A 26,440-nucleotide genomic window follows, 5' to 3' on the forward strand; every position below is an offset into this window, starting at 1 on the left:
TTTGGACCATGGCAAAAAAAGATAATTGCGATAAAAAGCGTAACTTTTCACCTGCTGGTCAAAAATTGAACTATTTTTTTTCAGCTTCATCGAAATACCTCCAACAGAATGGTCACTACATATGTCTGAGTAGTGTCAGTTTTTTTTATAACGACTAGAACGTTATAAATCTCACTAGTTTTATGCATTTCTCTTATTTAAAAATAGGATTGGTGCAATACCGCGTGATTACCACGATAATTTCTTTTTCTTTTTTTTTTAAATAGGTAGAATATTAATTGACAAGCACCGATTTCCTTTAAATGAATGGTTCGCATAAAATATAACGAAAACTGTTTTTTCTCCCATTATATTCTCTTTCGTTTTAATCGAAAAAGCTTTTGATTCGAGCAGGGACAAAACTCAATCGGACATGAAAACCCTCGCATTTAGTCGATTTTATGTAAAAAAAAAAAAAAAAAAAAAATGAGTGAGAATCGGAAAAACAAATCAATGGGAAAACTCGTATATATGAAGCTTCTCTTCTATTCACCCCCCAGTTCCGTGATAAAGCATTTTCGTTTCTCTCGTGATAGCGTTTGAAAGCTATTCAGCATCGCAATGAAATAAATGCAAGCCCAGTCGATATCAATTGTCAGCAGTTGAATGCGAGAATCTAAAACTTCCAGATAACGATAACTGGATCGGGATAATTTAATTGCGTTTCTCCCGCGACGAGATTTCATGCTCTCGCTTTTAATTGACGATCGATTATCAAAGTGATTTAGGCTGCTTTCTCCTGATTTTTATCACCTTTTTCCACAAACATTGTGAAATTGAGAGAAATTAACTGGGTATTTAAAATGTGTGATATTGAAGTCTGAGACGCTGCTAAATCGATTTTTTGGGATTTTCGATAGGGATTTCGAATCGAAGATATGCAATGCTGTTAATACAAATTTTTCAACCGAAGTGTCGTTACAAACGTTTTCTGATCAAAAATTATAATTCGATATAATTTGATACCTTGCATGTAATCCAATTTCATTTTAATTCGAATGATCATATTTGATCGATAAAAAGATGGGAACTAAGACCATACATACGGGACATATCGTCTTTTCTCGCCAAAATTATCTGAGTTGTCGGAGACATAGCCAAATAATGCTTACAAGTGCTTATAAGATGTATAAAATGAATTAAGATTTGTAACCGAAGTCGTGGCATTTTTCTCGACTTTATAAGCAAGGTACTTCGACATTATTCTCTATGGGAATCAGTCCTTACCACCAATTATTGATCTTTAGGCTGACACGTGTCGTTAAAACCGAGATCGTTATAACTGAATTTAACCACATATTCAAAATTTTCAACAAAATTATCCCTACTTATCACAGTAAATATAACACTTAGTGTTGAAAAGCTCACTTGTTGGTGGTTTTTAACATCCGAAACAGATTTACAATAATACCCCGACTTACGTTCCTTCGACTTGCGTCAAGTCACAGAAACAGCCATTTAAATTTTTTTTTTTCAATTATATGCAATTTGAAAAAAAAGTGTGAAAGGTTTAACCATTGGTCTAAGAAAATAAATCATCACCCACGAGAGTCGCGTCGAAAGTACCAGTAGATTACAAAATAGGATTACTATTTTACCCAATATTTTGCGGGACATTCCAGTTTTTCACGTATTCCCAACGAACTGCACTCGAATTCGTAATTAAGACTAAAATCGCACAACATGACGATGATTTTTGTTGCTTAGAAATTAATAACGATTTTTTAATGATTATAAATACGGGTATTCGTATCACATAACTACCATGCTTAATTTTGTTTTCCCTGAAATACATTTTAGTTTACTGCAGGTTTGCAAGTAACTCCTTATATTTTCACCCAATAGCGATTTCACTGATAATCCAAGTGATTCGGTCATTTCCCCCCTAATTTAGCGATTTTTTGGCTATAATTAATTATGCTATCATAAAATACAATAGAAATAGGTTGTGGTCATTGGACTTTGGAAATAGGCTGCCTCATTAGAAAAATTTCCCTCGGCCTACGTCGTTAGGTTTGGAACGAATTACTGACGCAAGCAATTTATGTATGTGACTGCAGCTGTGAATGTTGTTCTGGTAACTTGAGATATAGCAGCTAATAGCGGCTTTTCTGCTTAAGACAGCAAAGCTTTGGTTTTAAAATTATTTAGCATGTGATTGGGATGTTTTTAATACCTTAAAACTTTGCTTTCACCTCTAATGGAAGGGGTTCCTAATGCTGCTGCCTTGCACGTTCTACACCATTCATGATCAACCCGTGGCTCTCGGAGTCATCTGATATGACCCGCGAGATAACATAACCAAACCCCTAAAGTGGCCCACGGAAGAATATCAAATCTGGCCCGTGGTACATTTCCTGATTAATTCATTGGCTCGCGGTTCATTTCGAGATCATTTAAGTTGCCAGCATATCCAGATCACTAAAGTGACACCAATCACATTTCCAAATCACTTAAGCTACTCGCGGCACACTCTCACGCCTCCAGGTTACTTAAGTGGCTCGTGGTGCATTTGTAGATTACTTAAGTGGCTGGCCGGCAAATTTTAAAATCATTCGAATAGCCAGCATCACGTTTCGAGATCAATTCAGTGATTCGCAGCACACTTACGCTGCGTTCATAGTGGATCGAAGAGGTACGAGTTGCAAGAATTGCGACTGGGAAGAAATAAATGCATGGGGCTGGAGGAAGATAGTCTGCACCAAGATAGTAAAAGTGGAGGAGGAGGAGGATATAGGAAATATGACAGGAGGGGTTCTGAAATTTAAGGGTGTGATGATGATGATTACTCCGCAGAAGAGGGAAAGAAAAAAAAGGAAGAAACGGACAAATTAGCAGATAGCGAAAATCAGCAGTTCTAGGTGAAACCAAACAAATTTGCTCAACTCCCGCACCTCGTTGAGTGGCCTCTTTCTCTTCGTTGTCTCGTTTCTCGGGTATGTGTAGTGAAGGACAAAACAGTACAATTGTCTTCGTCGATAGTTTCTATTACATACTTACACCCATAACTCTCGGTCACCGCAATATGTGCACGGGTTTACAGATCACATAAATGGCTCGCTACGCATTTACAGTTGACTTAAGTGGCCCGTTGCATTTTTATACATAATTTAAGTGGCTCTTGGGACATTTCCAGATTCCCCCCAAGTACAAGCGGCATACTTTCAGATCACCTGGGTGACTCGCTGTACATTTTAAGATGACTAAAGTGGACCGCGGTACATTTTCAGATCATCTGAGTGGCTCGGGCACACTTCCAGATGACTCAAGTGGCCTGCGGCACGTTTCTAAACCAATGAATTGCCCGAACTCCCCAAAAGGTTGATCACCCTTGCCCTACATCTACAACATATAGTGGTCACAAGTAAAACCCGTGGGCTTTCTAAGCAATACGTAAAAAGCTCAATCTTTTTCACCAGCTGTCGTGGAGACCCCCTGAGTGTCTTATATTACTTCTTTGTCATGTATTTCTGGGCTTTCAGGTGAATCTGCCTTCGGTGACGGATCCAGTTCGTCTTGCCTGACCAGTCTCGGCCTGCTGGTGAATTTGTCATCTTTCCTTTCTCGCGTCGGAGTGCTAGTCGTCGAGTCGATGGTTTCGGAGTTCGTCGACGATGTGGTGTCGCTGGAACGCCTGTTCCTCATCCTGCTGTGTATGAAAGACTTCCTTCTTATCGTCCCGATGTAGGACAGGGCATGCCCATTGCCATTAGAATTGTGCCTAAGATTTTCCAAGCTGGCCAAGCCGTCTGACATGGAGTTGACTCTGGACAGATGGGTTTCGGGTGAAGGTCGGACCACCCTGTTCAAGCTGTGCTGTTTCGAGGAGGCGCGGCTCTGCCTGCTCTCGCTGCTGTTACTGCTGCTGTCGAAGGAGATGCTGAAATTCTCGGTCGTATCACTGCTTGTTGACTCGCGGTTGAGTTGAGACTTGAGACGAAATAGTAGGAGCTTGTTCGAGTTCAGCGTCAAAGAATTGCTTGATATGTTTCTCTGTAGGCAGTTGCGAGAGAAATTGTTGCTGTATATGGCCTGAACGTTAATGCTATCGGTGGATTGACGTCTGAACTGACTAACGATTGGTCCGTCTTCTGAGGCATCAGAAATAGCACCGTCTTGCCGTTGGCCGCCATTTTCATCTAGGGATCCAAATGCCAACCATCGACCATCGCCACCCTGGAATACTACAGGCAGTGCCTCAATTTTTTCGGATGCATTTTTGACTAGATTAGCGCTTATGATGCAGCTGTTCAAGTGTCTTTCTTTATAATCTGGTTTCCTTCGGAAGGTCCACTTTCTTTCCCGAGTCCCGAGACAAGCGAACAACTTCTTCAGTTGCTTCCTGGATGCCTTGTTTCTATAAACGTATAGGTAAGGGTTTATCACGCTTGAACTTGACAGACATAAAGTCACCAGGAACATCGCGTAGTTTGGGACAATTTCTTCCAGAGAGTAGAAGGCTTCGACGTACGTAATAGCAAAGTATGGGAACCAGCAAAAGATGAAAGTTAGTACAACCAACAAACCAGTTCGTATGGCTTTCCATTCGTCACCGAACAACGAATTCTGGCTCGAGCCAGAGCTCCAGCGTCTGAATTTCTTCCTGGTAGTCGCTGAGGACTGCTGCTTCGCCGGCCCTTCAGGGACCGTAACCTCACCAACGGTGCTATTCAGACTGTGCTTCCTGGCACGTTCCGAATTGTCCTTTGCTGCCTGGAACATTGAAGAGTAAACAAAGCTCGTCGTAAGAAAGGGTGCAACGAAACCGAGAAAAAAGAGCACAGTTCCATAAGTTATGCTGTATGGATTGCCCGGTTCCCATTTCGTAGTGCAAGTGGCCCACAAATGGCTGTATTCAATACTAGTGAGCCCGAAAAGCGGTGGGATTGCTACGAGCACTGCAAGGGCCCAAAGCCCACCAATTAGTACCCCGGTTCTTTTCTTGGTTATGGTCATGGAGTAATGAAGAGGGCTATTCACGGCACAGTTCCGATCTAGCGCTATAAGTAAAAGTGACAGCACCGAGGCTATGTTGAGAGCTATGGAGACGACAGCGGTAGCGACACATGTCTCATAGCCGAATTGCCAATCACCTATCTCGAAAGTTATTTCTTTAGGGACCTGGACGAAGAGGCAGTGCAGCAAATGTGAAGCGGACAGGTTCAAGACGAACCTGTTCGCGAAGCTCTTGAGAGCCGGTCTCCGGTAAAACAGCAAGAATACCAGAGTGTTGGACAGGATGCCAGCAGTCGTTACGATAGCGAGTGCCACGGCTTGGACAATATGAATGACCTTGTTGAAAGAGTAACTGGGAAACGGGCTGGAAAGCGTCGTGAACTCGTGTCCTGCGGATGATACTGTGACGAGATCCTCCACTTCTGGTATGCCGACGCTGTTCAGAGTCGTCACCAGCTGATCGTCGCATTCGGAGCTAATTGTACAGTTCATGGCTGGTGGAAGTGATTCGCAAGGGTCTGAAATAACTTCGTCGCTGTCATTATTTTTTAATCGACATCAATATCATCACCATCCTCAGTACCTGAAGAGAAAGAAAGAAAACGTAAAATTATGAGGAAACATGAAAATTATCGAAAATTCACGCAGTTATCATCAACGGAAATTCGATCATATTTTTAGACAATATTTTAAGCATTTTTATTATGACAATAATTTTAACATACACCAGGGTTAGTCAAGAAATGGCCCTCGAGCCCCCCCCCCCATGTGCCTTGGCCAGTGACCCTTTTTAGAAGATGATAAAAATTAACCACCATATTCTCTCAGATTCACCAGTAACGCTAGTATTTGATACATTCCCAGCATCCGCTAACAGTCGAGCGGGACCTCAAGGGGCCCAAACATTTTGTGGGGCCGACTCTGATTTCATGCATTTTGGGAGAAAAAATAGTATCTGAAAAAAAGGCATACACTTTTTTTTTTTTTGAGGGTTTTTAAAAGAAACTTCTTAAAAGCACTTTGATGAAATAAATAATTGCAGAAAATTTTAAAGGAAATTATTTCATTCTTGATGAAAGTTCATAATTGATGAAAAAAATCCTTCGAGAACCACTGAAAAATACAATTTCAGAATAAGTGAAAAGAAATATTTGTGAAGGAAATGATTTTAGAATTAATGATAATTTGTATAAGAGATAGTTCCAGAACAAATAAAAATCATTAATAATTTGAGGCTGTTTAACTCGGGGGTGGGGGACGTTGCCTTACCTGGTAAGACGCCACTGTGCATTACATTAAGTCATTGTGAATCTCGAAATTTTACATCAACACTGAGTGTGAGTTGGTGGCCCGCCGTCCTCGCGGAAAACCTCAACTTTGCCCTCAACGTCTGATATTCTGGAAGGTGTCAGTGGTGATCGGGTCCGACACGGTAAACCCTTGAAGCGTTTACACGAGATTGAAATTGGGGGCAACTTGCTGAATTGCATAGAATCGTGATTAAGAGATAGGTCACAACGGGTTATGGTGAACGGGGAATTCTCTGATTGGACTGGCGTTACAAGTCGAGTTCTTCAAGGAAATTTCCTTGGATCCATACCCCTTCTTAATTTTTATCTATATACTCTATTAAGGAATTAATGGGATCGTTAGCAAATTCGCAGATGACGTTAAGTTAATAAGTAGTCGGAAATCGAAACGATAGGAAGTTGTTCCAGACCAACTCAAATAGGATTGCAGCATTGGCAAATGAATAGAACATGACGTTCAGCGTTAACGAGCGCATGGTTGCTCATTTTTGTTCGAATAACCCACGTTTCACTTGCAAACTGAATGGCAAAACTGTTCAGGATGCAATTGGGCTCGCCGATTCGGGAATAATTTTCATTGACGGCGACTCTAGTTTTTCGAAAATTGTTCCACGGTGATAAAAAAAAAGCAAATAGAATATTCTGTTTGATTCTTAAAATGGTTGAAGTGCGTTCTCTCAAAGAAACCCTTCTACTTTTCACAGGCATAGTTCATCATGGCCTGGAGTATGCCGTATTACGGTTTTGTAGACCCGATCTTCAGAAAGATATAGACTTTTTTAAAGCGGTGGAAAGAACCACAGGAACAGGGGGTGCAGAACCTCCGCTAGCAGGTTAAATGCTCTGGTAGAGAAGTAACAATACGATCTGTGACTAGGATGACCATATTTCCTCTATAAAAGAACGGGAATCTGGCTTCATAAGAGACATCACAAAATCACAAATCATAGCCACAAACACCGTCAACAGCAATTAAATTCGTCAATTATGGGCAAAAAGAATTGCCAAAGTCTAGTAAAGTTTTCAATTATAGCCACAAAAAATAAGCACGTAAAGTTGAAATTATAGTCAAAATGATTGCCAAAGGCGAGTAAAGTTGCTAATAATAGTCAATCGAATCGTCAAAAGTTTGTACAGTTGCCAACTATCGCTGAAATTGCTGAAAAAACATACAATGACGGGAAATAGAGGGACTATTGCAAGTCGCAATGGATTGAAATGTGAAAAAAATTCACTAAAAAAATAAAAAAAATATATATATCTGTTTGTATGTGGCATTAATGACAATAATTAATTAATTGTGATAGAGTCATAATTTTCATAGTATAATCTGTAAGTCTTTAAAATAATGGTAATTCTTAATTTCAGTAATGAATAAAACCTGAAGTAAGCCCGGTTGAAAAAACGGGAAATTCAATAGAAAGCTTTGGATTGCCAAAATTACGGAAAGGCCGCGTAAAATACAGGTGTTATAATCATCCCTACATACACACGTCTTGGCCCGCGAACGGCATACAAACCGCATACTTGGCCCGTGGAAAGAAAAGGTTGTGCAACGTGCACTTATGCGCTACAACATTAGCGGATATGCAAGGCTTGAGCTATGATTGACTGAGAGATGTGATTCATTGAATATGTGTTTTGTAGAATAACGTAGTCGTCGTGGAGATACGATATGATATTTAATATTTTGAATGTCATCGATATGATGGATCATGAAATATTGTTGCGCCGTCATTCAACTGCTTCGACTCGGGAACACCAATTTGGGTTGATTGAGGATAATTGCAGGTTGTTGTGTCGCAGGGAGATTTTTCTAAGAGGGCCGTGTTGATGCATGGAATAGCTCACCTTCTGTTGTCGAGAATTGTGTCCCCACTATAGACCCTGTCCTCAGAAAGATATAGATTTGGTTAAAAGAGGTGCAAAGAAGAGCCTCACCTTCAGGAGAAAATATGATAAGCTGTGGGTGTAGAAGTAATGGAGAAACTATTCATACTTCAATGAATGACAACCATATTATTATGGACTCCAATATTATTCATATTAAGAGACGATGTTTTTCCGCCCCGAAAAATACTCTGAGAAATTCAGTTTCCTGGATGTCATGCCAAAACGAATATTTGGAAAGAAAAGTGGTATATGCAAGGGGACCCGGGTTCAATTACCAGAGGAGACAAATCACTTTTCTTTCCAAATATTATTTTCGGCATAACATCCAGAAAATTCAATTTCTCTCAGCATTATTTATATTGTTTATTCTTCTTTTTTTCGACCTATCTTGTTGAGCAATTTGCCTGTCGTGGCCACTGATTCTGTGCTTGAATGAGTGAAGACAACCTGATATATTCCCTCCAGAGATGAAACTGTAATTCGGACGATGTTTGAAAGCATTGCCATCTTGAAAAACAAAATTCCATATTTCTAAACTGTATGATATTTAATAAGCTCAAAATATGTTTGATCCTTTGTCATCAAGATGCTAAACAGTTGAAAGACAAATCTTTTTACAGATCCTTGACCCCATTCATGTTTTTTATATACGTACAAAGAGTGAATTACCGCTCAAAATGGCGTCATTCGGGCAATCACTTATTGACAAAAGGTGTAGGCATTTCACTCTTTTGTACAGCGATATTGAGCAGAAATGAAGGAGAAATAGGACAGAAATCGGCACTGGAAAGCAAAAGTGACGTGACTATTGCTCAATGAATAAAATAAGATATTGGATGTATTGACAGGCTGTTTACTTCTCTGGTTTTTTGGATAGAGACGTTCTCATTGAAGATCGTTCTAGAAAAATAATCTTTCTGGAAGAAGAAACACCACCCACTTACTTCATCAACCGATCCTTCATTTCTGTTTGTTCTTTTCATCTCAAGTTCTATTTATTATTATTTATTTCTTCTCTCTAGATAACTCTTATTTCACCTCTTTTTTTGTATCTGACCAACCCGAAATATCGTCGAGGTCTAGTTACGATGACAGTTTAGGATGTATTGCGTATGTGTATCATGTTCAACATGCAACGTGAGAAAAATAAATTGACGCGAGGGGCAAAGATAAGACATTATCCTGCCAAATGGGTGTGAAACATCGCGATTTATTCTAGATGGATTGTACAGCTCAGTCACCGAAAATATTCGGTATCCGTTATTTTCTTTTTCAAAATGAAGAGATATATGGATATGTATTTATCATAGAACTATATTTTCTATGAAATATTACACAGGGAGTCCCAGGGAGGTTTAAAAATCATAAAACTGGAAGAATTGATACACTTGAATGCGGATTCCGGAAAAGTTATTCTCACGAAGGCATTTTTTTTTTGGTGCAAGAAAAAAAAGTTAAAGGGTGCTTAACGAAATAAAATGACAGAATTCTGGACCTAAACCTTTCTTCAATCTCTTCTGTGTCCGATACGTTCATAAAGCGTCAGTCGGGCTGGGGTAAAACAACTTCACCTATCGCGCTTTATCCACCAATATTAGCATCAATATCAAAACTTTATGCGCAGGTAACAGGAAAATTTACACATGAGCTGTTAATCGTACACCCTGAATTTTATCGGACACTCTGATCTGTATATTTTAGTAATTTGCTCTTCTGCAGCGTCCCCATCACCGAAGATGTGAACTAATTTTTGTGCACGGGGAAAACACACACACACACACTTCTTCGTGAAAATAACTTTTTTAAATTCTTTTGCAAACCGCGGTCAAATATACCAATTCCATGAATCTTTATGAATTTTTAAACTATTTACAGATTCAGAACATATGGGACACCCTGTATATGAATGCGTGTTATGGTATACTTCTTTTCGGATAAAAAAAGAAGAAAAAAAAAGAAAATATGCGTCAAAAATAAGTTATTTATAAAAATGTTTTATCGGCAATACGAGTTCGGAAATGAAAATCCATTATTTAAGGGAAATTAAATTATTGAACTATTTATATAAATTCTTGGGCCACCCTGTATTTTAAGAATAGTTAAAAATAATTATACTTGAATAGGAGTGATTTTATTTAAGAAATATTAATCAGTGTATTAGGCTATGTGCTTTAAGGTTACGTGTTTTTTTAAATAGTATCGGATATCCGGTGTTTTTTGTTTTTCATCTGAAGAATTCGAAGTATTTTCAAAAGTTTCTGAAACTCGTGAGAATAAAATCTACATCCAAGGATTTCTCTTGACGTAAAGGTCACGGTCGTTTTATACCCATGACTACAATAAGAAAAATTCCTCTTTCGAGAAACTTTCGGAAAAGTACGGAATTTCGACATTAAATGTTCGTCTATTTTATTTATTGTTTCCTCAAATGTTTTTCTTTATAATGTTCTGGAATGATAATTAGAAATGACATTCCGACATTTCTGCTCGTGTTTTTACTGAATGCTAACAAATGTTTTTTGCTCTTTTTTTTTTTTCTTTAATGGCCCAACAAAATTTTTCGTAATTTAATACTTTCGAGGTAATCGAATTTCATAGTTTTTGTTTGACATTTGAAACCTTATTAACTTGTTATTATGTCGGACTGTTAATAGTGATTAGATAAGGGGTCATTCTAGTATTACGTCAGCATCGATGGGGGTTTCCTATTTGCTGACTTTTGATGCCAAGAAGGGGGGGGGGAGGTTTGGATGATGCTCACGTCATCAACCACCCTGTACAAACTGTATAAAAATATTAAATATTCTTAATGGTATCTTACTCGGTGCGCCAAAAACGAGAAAAACCTTTCGCTAGTTTGTGGGCACCTGAACTAACATTCTCCCCGGTGATAAGTCCCCTACAGATCCACTTCAGCGATCTCTAAATGTTTCACGCATCCTTTAAGTGCTCAGGAAATGTGTCCGAGCTGCTTAAGTGCTATGTAAATGTTTCCGGGGCCCCGCTCAAGTGCTCTGGTTGTGGAACTGTGCAACGCATCACTCAAGTAATCCGTAATTATACCGCGGATCACTTAAGTGATCAGGGAATGTTCCGCGGGTAACTTGAGTGATGTGGAACCGCACTGGGAGGCGCTTAAGAGCTCTAAAATTGTGCCGCATGTCACTCAAGTGATCTCTAAATGTGCCATGGATCATTTAAGTGTTCTGGAACTGTGTCGCGGGTTACTTAAAGTGATCTTTGAATGTGCCACGGGCCACTTAAATGCTCTGGAATTGTGTCACGGGTCATTTGAGCGATCTCTAAAGTGCCGCTTAGTTAATTTTTACAAAATTGGGTTTGAGGGGGCAAGCCACATCAGATAACCTTCAGGGCCACATTTGGTCTCCGGGTCAAGGGTTTACCATATATGGCGTAAAGGGTGGGTCGCAATAAATTTCTTAAAGAGAAATTTTGAGTTCTTATCATTCAAATAGCATTGAAATTAACAGAAATCAATTATAATAACACACATATATAAAGGAATTTACTTTCGAAATTTTAATTAAAAAAAATGTTTTTATATTAAAAAAAATATTGTTTTTGTCTGGGGGAAGGCGCACGAGACCCTATTCCCCCCCCTCCCGCGTACGCGTCTGATCCTACCAGCATGCGTTAGGACGTAGAGGGCAGTGCTGACAAAATTTTGCTGACAACGGGGGGAGGGAGGGGGTCAGACTTTTGCTGATAACGGGGGAGGGGGTCAAAAATGGCAAAGAATTTGCTGACGCAATACTTGAACGGCCCCTAATGAGTAAAAACGACGTCATATGTACGTCAGTCACTGTGCATGCTTTTAGTATATTACGTACCCACATTAATCCAAGTTCAATTTTTCTTTGTATTCAGATGCGTGGGAATCGAATGAATCATGTGTGTGGTAGGAAATAGTTCATTGCCCGGAAAATCACTATCGCGATAGTCACTGACCTTTCCCTAGATATTCCAAACTCTCTTAAAATAGCCAAACCACATTATTCATCGCTTCAGAGAGCGAGATTTTGTAACTAAACCAGTAATTAAAATCAGGGTGATAATATAAGCCTGTCTGTTTAATTCTGTTTACGAAGCCATTAACTTTAATACCACATAATGAAGAACAGACCACCAAGTACTGTAATGCGCATATGCAAGCTGGTCGACGATGGAGTACATAAGCCACGCTTGAGACAAGGATAGTTCTTAGAAGTTGGAAAATTGCGAGTTTTGGGAATTTTATTGTTCTAAAGTTTGGGGTTAAAAAGTTAATTACAGTACTTGCTTCAGTCTTGGAACAGTATTTCTATAAATTAAGCTAGCTTATACTTAAGAAGATGTTTAATATCACATAATTGGATATCTCCTAGTGGAAAAATGAAATTTCAGTCTAACTTGATTATAATGACTTTGGTTCTAACGATCCCTCAGCTATAACGTTAATAATTGACGGTCCGGACCGATTCCCATAGAAAAGTGTTGGGCCCTGACATTATTCATACCGGGCGGAATGATCAGCCGTTCCATTTTTCTCCATTCATTTTCCATTGGTCTTGTGTTTGACTGAGCTTTCCACTCGCAAAAATGAATGACACCGGGCCGCGGGCTTGCCAAGATTGAGAATCACTTCGATACTGCCATAGAAAATAATGTTAATGAACCCTGTTTATAATTCCGAAGAAACCACTACAATATCGGATATAACGACATATTTTTTGTCGCTTTTGCTTCGGTTTTCATAGTTTTTCCAAGAACTTCCTGGAATCAGATCTCTACAGTCACTCGAATGTAACCGATGTGCTTATTGGTTATATTTTCAAGTTTTATAAGATTGCTTTATTCAAAATTTTATAGTGTATAATACCGGCCTAAGAGAGAGTATACAGTAGATTTCTCTTTTCACCCCCCCCCCCCCCCCATAGCAGAAAGATGCTATGATCTCATTATGTGTGGAGAGAAAAATCATTAACAGGAATATACAAAAAAGCAGGAAAACAAAACAACCTCGATTCATAGGGTCACAATAAAGCTTCGCGATGGTGAGTAGATAGGAAAGAAAACACTGAGAACTCTGTATTGAATTTATTCCACTGGCGTTTGGATGAAATATTTCGTCCGTGATCGTAAAGGGGTTGATTTCAAATGAATCATTTTGAAATGGCTTAGGAAACCGGAAAACCAACACAAAACTATCCAAAATCTACCGGAACGGCGTTGTACCAATATATATCTGTAAGTATCCAGCCATAAATTTCCGTAACATTTCCGGAAGAGTTTTCACTTCAAACTTTAGACGGACGCAATATATCCCTACGAATATTTCATTGACTTACTCCCCCGGGCACCAAATTCAACACTTCCGAACACGAGAGCAATCTCATGCCAAATATCACTAAGCTGACTGGCAGAGGTAAAAAAGTCACGATTTAATCCCTATTTCATTCCCCGACGGGTATCGGATAGATCGAAATACATTCCGGAGTATGTTACAGGATATAATTAATATTCAATCAAATTTTCTAGATCACTTTATTGAATGCGAAAAAAATCGAGTTCCTTCAATTCTTTAACTACTCGTACTTACTGAAGTTAAATCGATAACTTTGCGACAGTTTTATCATTCTGTTCCAATTTTCTTTTTTCGCCCCATAATTCATCATTCCTATACTTGAAAAAAACTACTTTTCCGGGGTATCTACTACTTTTTTTAGATTGTGGCTCGACTATATATTTTCTCGATCTCCACTGGAACACATTTTGGCTCTCCCGGAATTGCCACTCCACGTCAGTTCATAACCATCGTTCAATCTCTTCTCTCGGCAAAATCCAATCAGAGAATCAGGAGCCGGTCGGGAGACGATAATAATAATAATAATAATAAAAAGGTATCGATACATATATATATACAGTGATATAAATTGATGCCGAGAACATTTTTTTTTCATGGAAATTTATATTTCAATTTTTGCCTGCCGTTTTTTGCCCTCCATCCCGTGCTTTTAAAATCTTGTTCAACTTTACCCAAGAGTGGGGTTAAAAGAAGCTGACACAAATTTTTGAAGTGTAATCTGTGAATAGTGTGAACTGTATCTTCATCTATAGAACAGCTTTTCTTAACCTATGGTCCGCTGAGTAGTTGTCCGTAACGATGGCGCAGAATATTTACATATTTTGTGATATAATTCTAGCTGAATTGCAAATTTTTTCGCTGTTTTAATTGATATTAATGGTATCCCTATGGATTTTCAAATAAAAATTACACCTTCACACTTGGGGTAACCATATCTTGTGGAGGGAAATGCGGGATATTGCGTTCCTATAACCCTTTTAGACCCTGGTGCCACAAATGTTTGTCACCGTAGAATTTTTTTTCTTTTGACCTCAGGGAGTAGAGCCCAGATTTAAAGGATTGTAACAGCTTTTAGTTAAGAAGAGTAGTGAATATGATCATATGATCTTTTGTGGCCTTCATCAGAGGCCAGCACTTAAACCTTCGGGATGGTTTCCAGTAGAAAGTGCCTCCGGGAAAAGTTTGATTTAGTGCATAAAATTTAGCAATAGAATTCTGGAAAAAAAATTTATGTGAGGATGAGAATATACCCTGCTCCATCTTGGCTGGAAAAAATGAACGAAGTGAATTATATATTTGTTCACAAAAAAAAAAAGCAGAAAAGAAAATGAAAAGCTAAAGATTTATATTTTTGATGCATTTTTTCAAGATTTTGACGAGCGACTCTAGTTTTTCGAAAATTGTGCTGCGATGGTAAAAAAAAAAGCAAATAGAATATTCTGTTTGATTTTTAAAATGGTCTGTCTCTTCGTGTTCTCTCAAAGAAATCCTTCCACTTTTCCGAGGCATAGGTCATCATGGCCTAGAGTATGCCGAATAGTTTTGTAGACCCTATCTTTAGGAAGATATAGAACTCGTTAAAGCGGTGGAAAGAAGAACCAATAAAACAGGGGTGCAGAACCTCCGCTCGCAGGCCAAATGCGCCCCTCGAAAGCTGTTCCGGTAGAGAAGTAACAATACGATCTATGACTAGGCTGACCATATTTCCTCTATAAAAGAACGGGAATCCGGCTCCATAAGAAACATCACAAATCATAGCCACAAACATTGTCAAAATCGGCAATTATGGGCAAAAAGAATTGACAAAGTCTAGTAAACCTTCCAATTATAGCCACAAAAATTTTAAAGGCAGTAAAGTAAAGCTGCTAACTATAGACAAAAAGAATTGTCAAAAGGATTAGCTATTAGGGATACAGATGAAAATGCAGTAATTAGATAATAATAAACATTTCTGAAGCAAAGACGAAATTGGAACTGTACTTCATATTCTCTAAATGCTCTTGTTCGAAAAGGCATTTCTTTTCTTCCCCAAGTTTTATCCTTTTAAAAATACAGCGTGGGCGAAAAGTTCTTAATAGATTATAAAAACTAATAAAATCAGAACCCCGTTTTAACGTTACCATCCGTCCTAGAGAATTTTGGCGCTGCAGCGAGTTTGGCGTTATATCGCATTGGGCAGGAACAGTGTTTCAGAAAAACTTCATTACATAAATTCTTACATTTCTTATGAACTAATGTAATGAACTAATAACATTCAATTTTAAGATGAGTAAAATTGTAAAAACTGTTGAATCTTTCTTAAATATATCTCTCTCTAAATATAGCTTGAAATTTGACACTTACCTTTCAAATTATTTTAATTCTGCATAAATTTAGCGCATAAGTAAAAAAGCAAAATAAACAAAGAAAATTAATGGCAGCATTGCTTTTAGTTCGTATTGGTTGGATAATCATAAATTTTCCCGTTTTTCAGATATTGAAAGAACTCCTTTCGACATGATTTGAATGGAGCAAATCGAAAGAAATGAGATGACCCTCGAAATGTAATGACCAGCGAGTATAAACATTGACTGTTGGAAAACTTTTCTTGACAACCTCGAACAAACTGGTGTAGTTCGCTCATTGTATGTACACTTTTATATCAATAAATGGTTTTCATTGAATAATTTGATTGTTTAGCTTTGAAAGGTCCCTTCTAACATGTTCAGCTATTCAATGTGCTTTCTCAAGTTATCTGCCCTAAACTATTGTTATGCCGACCGATAAAAACAGTGGAATGAAAAGGATAAATCCTCAGCCCTCCTTTCCGAAAAAAAGAAAATGATCGGAGAAGGAATGTTGCGGAAATTCTCTTCTGAGAAATTACACATTTTACTTTGTATACATCCAAACAGTTGGCGTTATAACGATTTGACGCTATATATAACACGGGGTTTTTTAAATTATAATTCTTATATGGAAGATTTTATTTCCTGAAAATTCGTGGTGCTAAGGGGGGTTGTCGCTACGACGAGGTTCGACTGTACTTATCAAGGCGTCGAGATTTTTTTTTTTTTCAAATGATGAATGAAAAAGTTCAAAATTTTGCTAACAGAGGGCGCTGTATCACGAAAACTCGAAATTCATAAAATGCGACGCAAACAGTTATAATTTATGTTTATTATGACTTGCGTTACATCAAGCTACTGCATTTCAATATGAGTACTCTTTCTAGGTTGAGCACCTTCTAAACGGGTGAAAGTGTAATCAAATATTGAAATATGGGGCAGTTTTATGTTACGCGAGTCGTAAGAGATATTAATTATGCATTATTTGTGTCGCCTTTTATGTGTTATGTCCAGTTTTTAGTTACCGCCATCTGTGAGCGAAATTTTGAACTTTTTTATAGTTCATGAGAAAAAAAATCTCGATGTTCTGGTAAGTATTTTGGTACTAACGGCACTGCTTTATACCTAGTAGTTAATTTTTTTACTGGTATTTAAAATGTGTGTCTATATAGGGCTTTTCACCCCACCCCCGTACATTTAGTAGATTGAAGGTTTGCTTCTCGATGTGAAAAAATAAATTTTGTCAACGCCATCTAGTAATTTTGCTTGAAAACAAGACAAAAAAGACGAACTTATTTCTTGAGAAAAAAGTTTGTCTTTTTTTTCGAAAGATTAATGATCATGCAATGTTAATTAGAAAAAACAGTTCATCAAATCCACTTGGAGAGAGAGAAAATAGGTTTTTTTAGAACATTTAAATTCCTCCATTTATATCGATTAGACGTAATCGTCTCCTACAAAGCGGTTCTTTTATTCCTGTTGCATTTTAGCGATCCTTGAAATTCCAGTGTCACCCAACGATCGAAGAGAGATGGGAGAACAACAAGGAGGGGAGTACCAACTACTAGATGGAAGAGAAAGTGAGAAGAATCCAGACAGTGCGGAACATTACGAGGATCGATTGGATCCGTAAACTCCCAGTGAGTCAACTTTCTCTCGCCGCCTCGACATTAGAAAATCAGAGACGGATCCTCCGACATAGCTCTACCCGATTACTGATGTTTTACGCTGCCGTAGAAGAAATGGGAATGAACTCTTCATTGCATATCATCAGTTGAAGCAAGGCCTTGAAACACATGAATGGAAACATTCCGTTATGCACGTGAACGTTTCATAAAATCGCATACGAATTTCACTCCTCTATGTTTTAAAAATTTATTACATTAACTAATTCTCAGTGTGCAGATTATTTATCAGATTTATGGGTGTATAGAATATTTGATCGAACGCTTTCTAAAGTTCGTGTCGATTCAGAATGGAACGTAATCTAATGACTAGGGCTCGGATTTTTATGCCCCTAAAGATGAAACGTCGTTGCCGATCGGTAAGTTCAGGTTTTTTTAACCTATCAGGAACGGCGTTTCATCCTTATGGCATAAAAATCTGAGCCCTACTGATGACGTTAAATTTTTTAAGTATGGTAATGTAAAAATAGATCGGGACGATAAATCATTCAATTCTCAATCTCAGTTAAATATTTCAGTTTAGCTAATCGACTCGATCAAACCGATTATCATTTTAATTAAAAGTTTGTAATTAAAATCTTGATTTATTGAACGAAACCAATAGAATGTCTTGTGAATTATGTTCCCATACATAAAATTTCATATAAGTAACCTTGTTTAAAAAATTAAGTTTGAATCAATATGTATTGATGAAATTTTCGGCATGAGAAAACGACAATTCGATTCACCGAAAACTGGTGATTTCAGTTTCAAATCGAGCAGCAGTTTGCGTATTCTGGAAGCATTATACCGGTTGAATTTGGAAAAAGTTTCTACGGAAACAAGGAACAATAAGAAGATCGAAAGTAGTTTCGAAATCAGTGACTATCCTTAAATAACCGATTTAAAAAGAAAGAAAAGAAACAGAATCAGTCAAAAAAAAGTTATTCCAGGATCTGACAATCATGGCAGTAGAAAAAAAAGTCATTATATTCAAGCATACACATTCAAATATTGTAGTCTCAGTAGCAACTCATATATCGAACGGAATCCGAGTACAGAAAGCACTATATTCAAGTTGGAAAAATTGTACAACTAGTTGCCAAATGTCTTTCAATCAGCATTTACCCGATGATCCCGTCGGCTATGTCATAGCAGGGATTAGAGTGGAGATATGACCAGTGGTCGATATTCTAAAATACATCTCTTGAACCCTTCCGGATCCACGGACAACCTTTTATATATTGATATATCATTTCATGTACAAGTGGGGACGTGTGTGTGTGTGTGTGTGTGTGTGGGGGGGGGGGGGTGAAGTTGTATGAGGGGTCTTGCTGCTGGTTGGCTTGTGGCTTCGTGTGTGTGGTTTGCTGGTCTTGGATGTCATTGGATTTCTCCACCGTGGCCCACGTCTCCTGAGACGGACCAGCTTATATCCCCTAGTGCAGTGGTTCTCAACCGGGGGCCATATGGCTCCCTAGTGGTACTGGGATACCTCAAGGGGGCCACGGAAGAAAATGGAAAAAGGGTCCATGACAGGTGGTGGTTTGGAGGGCTGCAGAGAGCTAAGGAGAAAAATTAAGGTGAGAAGAAATAAAGTTTTTATATTAGTGACTATACACTTACAGAATCCAACAAAACTACCCATAAAACCAGGGCCGTCTTAGGGTATGGACCTACCCGGGCCTCGCAGCCTACATTTTGCAACAAATTTCCTAGGATGGAGTTTTTCGCAGGTCCCTGGCTAGATTTTTTCCCCCAGACCCCCTTATCTATATTAAATTATAGTGTGAAAAACAAAAAATGATGAAAACCATATTAGGCCCCGGACTGCAGCTCTGACAGTCCTACTCTTGTGAGGGGTTATCTCCCGAGGCCCTCATATTCATAAGTAAGGTGGGGACATTATGATATTTTGTATAGTAAAATAAATTTTGAAAATAAGTAGGAAATATGTAGGCTGTTTATTTCCAGCTAAGTATGAGACTAACATAGCATCACTTTGCCTGAGGGAGAGGGCATGATATTGAGACGGTTCTGATAGAACTCGGACTAGCGGGGAGATCAATAAATTTTAGGCCAGTGGTCTGGAGGCCAATTTTCTTTGCAAAATTTTCGTTAAGTATAAATTCAATGAAAAAATTATTTCTATACGTATACAGGGTCTTGCTTCTAGATGAGAGTTGAAGACTCAGGGTAAGACAGGGGGCTACGAGAAAAAAAAATGGTTCAAAGGGGCCACGAGATAAAAAATGATTCAAAGGGGGGCCACGGGCAAAAAATGTTAAGAAACACTGCCCTAGTGGGACAGAGCGGGGGTCAAGGTTGGTCTGGTGGTGGACAACCTTTTAAAAATTATCGGTCTAATCAAGTATAACGCATACCAACTACCGTAAGTGCATTCGGATGCACTTCACAGTCTTACCAAGCTCTGGTAGATACATTTGTGAACTCGAATATTCTGAAAAATACGAACCATCACCCTTAAAACTCGAAATATAACGCTAAATCCAATCGACCCGAAACAATGCCATCACCCAAAAATTCGTTTGAACCAGAGCCATAAAACTCAATTCATCAAAGGCGGAAAGTAACGAGAGAGTAATGATTGGCCTTCGGTTATAAAAGTAGACAGAACAATAATCGGAGAAAGATTGATTAATGACGCGATGCTCATTTATCTCTCCCGCACAAACCAATATTCTTCTTTCTTGAGCGAGGATTTTGGAAATGATGAACAACGTCTCGAGTTACAACTGACGCTGTACATAATACGTCGATATGCATTATAAACTTAATCACGGAATGGTATAAATTTTCCGTTAATTAATGTCATTATAGCAGTTCGAGGCGAGAAATGCATTCCTAATTTTATGCAGAGCATCAAATGTAATTACTATCAAAATCGGTTATACCGACATCGAAGATTGAAAGAAATATTTTTCGTTATAACCGAGTTGTTGGTACAACTCAGGTTGACGTTCTGAAGAACTTTGAAGTGTCAAAAAATTCACAGATGCAATCAAATACTGCACACGAAGTTGATGTACATCATGATTAGGATGACCATATTTTTGGGAGAGAAATACGGGAAATAGGGTCACATATAAATACGGGATATTGTCAATTACTACCAATAAAATGCCACCAGTTGTCGGCAAATTAATGCGCTAAATATCCCTTAATAAAAATAAAGTGCTACAGTAAGTATGCAGTTACATAAAATGTATTTTACGAAAGAAGAACCGTCAAACTTGTTGTTTTTTGTCGTCACGTGTCAATTGAACAACAGACAATCCTTATTTCTCAATGCATTGAACTCTAATTCTATAACTTTCTTTGAAATACAACATAAAAATGAAAGCAAAAGTGTCAAAAAAAGAAATATACACCCAAGGTCGTTGCATTTTATCGACACTATAAGTAAGGCTAATTGCCATTATTCATTATGGGAATGAAACAAGATCGACAATTTTGACGTTATAGTAGAGGAGTCTTTACAACCGAGGAGTCTTAATAACCAAGCTTGATTATATCTGTTACAGCAGAGATTCTCAAAATCTTTAGCTGCAGAGGCTACTGGACATGTGCTCAGGGCCTACATATTTTTATTAAGGGGCCACTGAAATTCCAAAATTCAAGTGTTTGTTCTGCATATTTACTCTCTGATTTTGATGAATTTTGAATGTCAAATCGAATACCTAAGGAAGATGCAAATATTATGCTTTATCCTTTTTTAGCCCTTAGTTAAAGATGATACCCAGTTTGTGCCTTGAAAACTGGTCTTATAAAATGCCCTCTCCAAACATGAAGTGGTAATAGTATTCAATGACGTACAATTATAGACTTCGTTCTGGTTATACAGGGTGTCCTTTAAGTGACAGCATGGCCTTTATCTCATTTACCGTCCGCCGTATAGGTATGATTCCAATTTAAAAAAAAACCGCTCAGAGAGCTTTCAAAATTACCCTGTACCAGTTTTGAGAATGAGAACGTAGAGCGTCACAAAAGTCTGAATTTTTATACGATCCCCTTGTCCTCTAACTTCCAACTAAAAAGTTGTTGCTCTGTTTCTCCTGATGCCTAAATGCGGAAAAACCGTTTCATCCGCATTTAAAAGGCAGTTCTTTCCCAAATTTCTTTCGTTGTTTGGATTCGAATATCGCTTTGAATATTGTCCTTAAAACATTGAATTTTTGTATTGGTATCAGGAGAGATATGGGAACAACTTTTCTAAGTTTAGGAAGTTTAGGGGATGGGGAGGGGGGCGTATAAAAATTTAGTTATTTTTTAATTTTCTTACTCACTGTATTTACACTCTCAAAAGTGGTAAAGGGTAATTTTTTGATTTTTGAACGTCTGTTAAGAATTTTGAAACTGAAATCATACCTCTACGACAGACGGTTGATGAGATGAAGGCCACATTAGCACTTGCAGGTATTGGCGTACGCAAAGGGGGGGGGGGTTTGATGTTCTAACCCCGCTCAAGCCGAGATTATAGTGTTACTTTGCAGAAAAAAAACGTGAAACCCCCTTGAGAGGAAAAAAAAAAATTAAACCCCCCCCCCGAGAAAGTTCTGCGTACGCCTATGCTTACAGGACGCCCTGTAGAGTAAAAGTTCGTTACAAAATCTGGATGAAAATTGTCTTTAAAATGAACTTTTCGTTTTCCAAGAATTTTCATTTTTGCTCTGTTAGGTAATAAAATTATAAAAAATTGCCGCTTTACTTACATTAAAACGTCTTCTAGAGATCAATTCATTCAAGTATTAACAAATAAAACAGAACTCTAGTTATGGAATCGATTTTTGGGTCAGTTGATTGAGACATTTTTTCATAGAATTTCGTACTACCAAAAGCGATTTAATCGACCGAACGAACCATTAAAATTCTCTTAATTATTACATCCATAACTTCATGGACTCGTCAACATTTTTTCAGCTAATCGGAAAGTTTTTTTTTCAATTATTCGTAAACACTTTGAACTAAGTTCTGATCCAGTGCTCTCTTACTCACCGGAAGAGACAAAAGTCAAATAAAATTCTCGCATACCCCATGTATATAGCGGGGGAAGCTTAAAAATGGGAAGAAGGGGCGTTAAAACAATTTAACTTTTCTGTGTACATTCTTTGTCGGAAGTACCTTAGAGCAGCGGTTCTCAACCTTTTGTGACTCGCGGAGCCCTTTTCAGTGTAGAATTTCTATGGTGGGACCATTTTTAGTGCATAATTTATATGGCGGAACCCCCTCTTAGGTCTTTTTTATTTATTTATTTTTATCAAATTTACTGATTTATTTTATTTTCCTCGAACGGCTGCGGAACCTCTGGGAAGTGCATACGGAGCCCCGAGGGCTCCACGGAGCACTGGTTGAGAATCACTGACCTTAGAGTGGTTTTCATGAGTAACATGATGAGAGTCAATTTGTGAAAAGAGAGAAGAAAAAACTTTTTCCGGTGTTATAAGAGAATGCATAATTTCTAACTCACTATAACCGAATATTTTTTTGTATCTTTAACACTAGGAATTTGACAATCGCCGGCGCTACCTTTTGCGCTGAGAACGCCAACAATATGGGCACATATTATTTGCATCGTGAATTCGTGACCCGACCTTGCATAATAAGTTCATAATAAGTCAAATCGGTTGTTGCTGTTGCTTTTCAGTGGTGCATTATAATGCAGAATTTAAGTATTTTGACGAATGCAACAGCGTGCAAATGACACAAATATGGTGCAATGTCGATTCCTAGTCATTCAAGTACTCGACCCGTTAGTCAAGCCAGTACTTGTTTTGAGTCAGAATTTTTTTATCTACCAATATTGTAGGGAAGAGCGAAAAATAAAGCATTAAATTTAAATTTTCTATGCTGGATTGGCGATCACATGTTACGTCGAGGGCGGGGGGGGGGGTGGTTATATATATATATAAATATATATATAACACTTTTAGCAGCAAAACAGAAATCGCTAGACCTCTTTCAAAATGCTGGAACTTTTTTTAAGTGTTAACGCAACCCCTCAACGTTTTTATGCGCCATCAAATATAACATCAAATTGCGCGAGATGATGTAAATTAAAGGGTCCCACTTAACACGCAACTAATCACGTCAGCGAGGCGAAAGCTTCTGCTTTGAGAAGTAGTAAGAGTTTGTATTAGGGGTGCATTGTAATGCAGAATTTAAGTGTTTGAAGGATTTCTAAGCGTGCACTTAGCACAAATATCGTGCAATTACAAGAGGCAATCAAATACTCGACCCGTTAGTCATGACAGTACTTATTGGGCCATAGTAGATTTATCTACCAATTTTGTGGGAAAGAGTGAAAAAGAAAGCATTGAATTTAAATTTTCAATGCTAGATTGACGAGCGCATGTCATCGCTTAATCCTTTCAGCAGCATCGACGAGATATCTCGCCTCCTTAAATGCCTCTCGTTTTAGCATTGAAGAGCAAAGATGTTTTGTAAAGTTGATATCGCAACGAAACACTCTTTTCTGAAACCACTTTATGCACCAGCTGAAAATGTGAAGGAAGCCTATTGCATTAAAAAAAAGGTACAGCATTTTGAAGAAGTTTATTGAATTCTGTTTTGCTGCTCAAACGCTTAACGCACACCCTCAACATTTTTATGCACCATCAAATATAGCATCAAAATGCTTGGAATAATGTTAATTAAAATATTTGTGCCACACCTGCAACGCAACTAATCACGCTGGCATTACCATCAGGGCCGTGTTAAGAGCATCATGGGCTCCCCAGGCCAAGTGTTTTTTCTGAGGCCCTACCAGGTAAATTCTGGAAAATTTCAACAAAATCCCATTTTGTGAGGCCCCCGGGGCGTGCCCGGGTGGACCCACGCGTTAAGACGGCACTGATTACCATTCGCGTTGAGAGCGTCAATTAAATGTGCACAATGTTTTGCATCGTGGCCCGGCCTTGCACATTAAGTTTATGTTCATTCACCATCGGACGATGGCATTTGAATCGGCTGTTGTTGCTGTTGGGGGGGGGGGGGGATTATAATGCAGGGGCTCTATTTGACGGATGCAACAGCGTGCACTTGGCACAAATTTGGTGCAATGCTAATTCCAAGAGACATTCAAGCATTCGACCCATTAGTCAAGCCAGTAATTCTTGAGTGGGGAATTTCCTATCCACCAATGTTATGGGGAAGAGCGGAAAAAGAAATCACTACAATAAAATCTTTCTTACGCTGGATTGACATGCCGTTAATGCACACCATCTACATAACATAAAAATCCTCAAACGATGTAAATTAAATATGAATGTCTCACCTGTCACGCAACTAATCACGCCGGCGTTACCTTTTGCTTTGAGAACGTCAATAAACTGTGCACAATGTTTTGCATCGTGGGCCGGCCTTGCACATTATAAGTTCAAGTTCATTCACCATAGGCTAATGGCATTGCAATCGGTTGCTGTTTAATGCATGATAATGCAGAATTTAAATATTTGACGGATGCAACAGCGTGTTCTTGACACAAATATCGTTCCGGTTTTCGGGAAAGAATATTGTCCTTATCTTCCGCCGTGGAAAAAAGGAAGAACCAAGAAAGAACTTCCGCGTCCGTCAGCAGCTGCGTGTGGTCGAAGAAAAGGCTCCGTGTGTGTGCCTGCCTCTCTTTTATATATACAGTACTTTCCCGAATATCTCTCTCCCGTCTAGTGAAGCCGGGAACAGGAGCTCTGTCGTTTCTATAGGAACCGTAAACCTTACTTACTGCGCATGCACCGGGATCGTAGTAACGTGATTGGTTCGTTCTCCCGATAACCACAAAATACAAAGGAAAATACAGGAAAACCTATTGTAAAAAAACAACAATTTTTACTTATCCAGGTTTTTTTCCCCTTTATTCAGGAATGAATTATTTGTTTTTTTTTAGCGACTGAGACAATAAAAGTTCTACTGTCCTTGAAATTATAATGTACTATATCTGAAGGACTATAATGGCCTATATCTAAGATTATTAATATTATTAGTATATCGGATTCACAGAATAAGTCTAGTTTACAGCTTATTCCGTTCGAAATTTTCATTGGAACAATTTAAACTACATTTACGTAAATAGGAAGAATTTTTTTTTCTTTACTTTAATATTGTCTAAATAAATACAATATATTCCATAAATTTGCAAATAGTTTAAAAATTTGAAAAGAACTGCATAAATTGGTATTTTTAAATGTGGTTTGCAAAAAACGTATTCTAAAAAAAAAGGTACAGAAAAAAAATAGTTTAAATTTCTGTTTATGGAGGACGCTTCACGCGAAATCAAATCAGTAGTAATTGGATCTGAACCAGGTGCTAGCTCAATCCTTCTTCATTATCTCCTGTGTCCGATGAAGGCCTCCGCACGCTGCTCGTGACGTCAGCAAGTAGTCTATTTTCCCTCAGAATATACGGGGCAAAAATTCCTTGCTCGTGCTAGTATCATGGTTTTGCGGAAAAGAAATGATCGCGCTCAGAATTGGCGATTTCTATGTCCCACATCCAATCACCATGCGGTATTTGTGAGCCAACCAGGAAGACTATACGCCAAAATCAGAAAAAAACGAAATAGGATGCAGTGGTCCAAAATGTGGCGAACTTGCTAGGTAGTCTTAATGAAGTTACAGATGAACTTCGCTAGAGGCATTCTATCTCTAGGAGGTTCTGGTCCGATACGTTCGTTAAGCTTCAGCCTGTTATCGTGGCTGAGATGTAACAACTTTACCAATGGTGCTTTATCCACCCATGTCAACATCACAATTAAAACTTAATGTAAGTGTCAGTAATAGGAAAATTCAGAAATGAGCTGGTAATCATAAATCATAGCCTTCAATTCATGACTTTAATTTGCATATTTACAGTGATTTGCTTTCGTGCCCC

General features: G+C 38.3%; 1 protein-coding gene across 1 annotated transcript; it reads right to left on the reverse strand.

Annotated features, from left to right (window-relative positions):
- Positions 1 to 260: 260 nt before the first annotated feature.
- LOC149070587 (uncharacterized) lies at positions 261 to 25,060 on the reverse strand. The gene is made up of 2 exons (XM_089249084.1): positions 24,849 to 25,060; positions 261 to 5,578 (listed from the first exon to the last, which is right to left on the reverse strand). Exon 2 carries the CDS (start codon positions 5,485 to 5,487, stop codon positions 3,484 to 3,486), a length of 2,004 nt encoding a protein of 667 aa, XP_089105210.1. The 5' UTR covers positions 5,488 to 5,578; positions 24,849 to 25,060; the 3' UTR covers positions 261 to 3,483.
- Between the last annotated feature and the right edge of the window lie 1,380 nt (positions 25,061 to 26,440).

Source organism: Pholcus phalangioides, unplaced genomic scaffold (genome assembly GCF_987345545.1).
Source record: "Pholcus phalangioides strain wild (caught in Gottingen) unplaced genomic scaffold, Ppha-v1.0 ptg000021l_1, whole genome shotgun sequence".
NCBI lineage: Eukaryota > Metazoa > Arthropoda > Arachnida > Araneae > Pholcidae > Pholcus > Pholcus phalangioides.

Bases quoted from the DNA above. Each gene is read 5' to 3' on its own strand.
- LOC149070587 (XM_089249084.1), bottom strand. From the start codon at position 5,487: ATGAACTGTACAATTAGCTCCGAATGCGACGATCAGCTGGTGACGACT.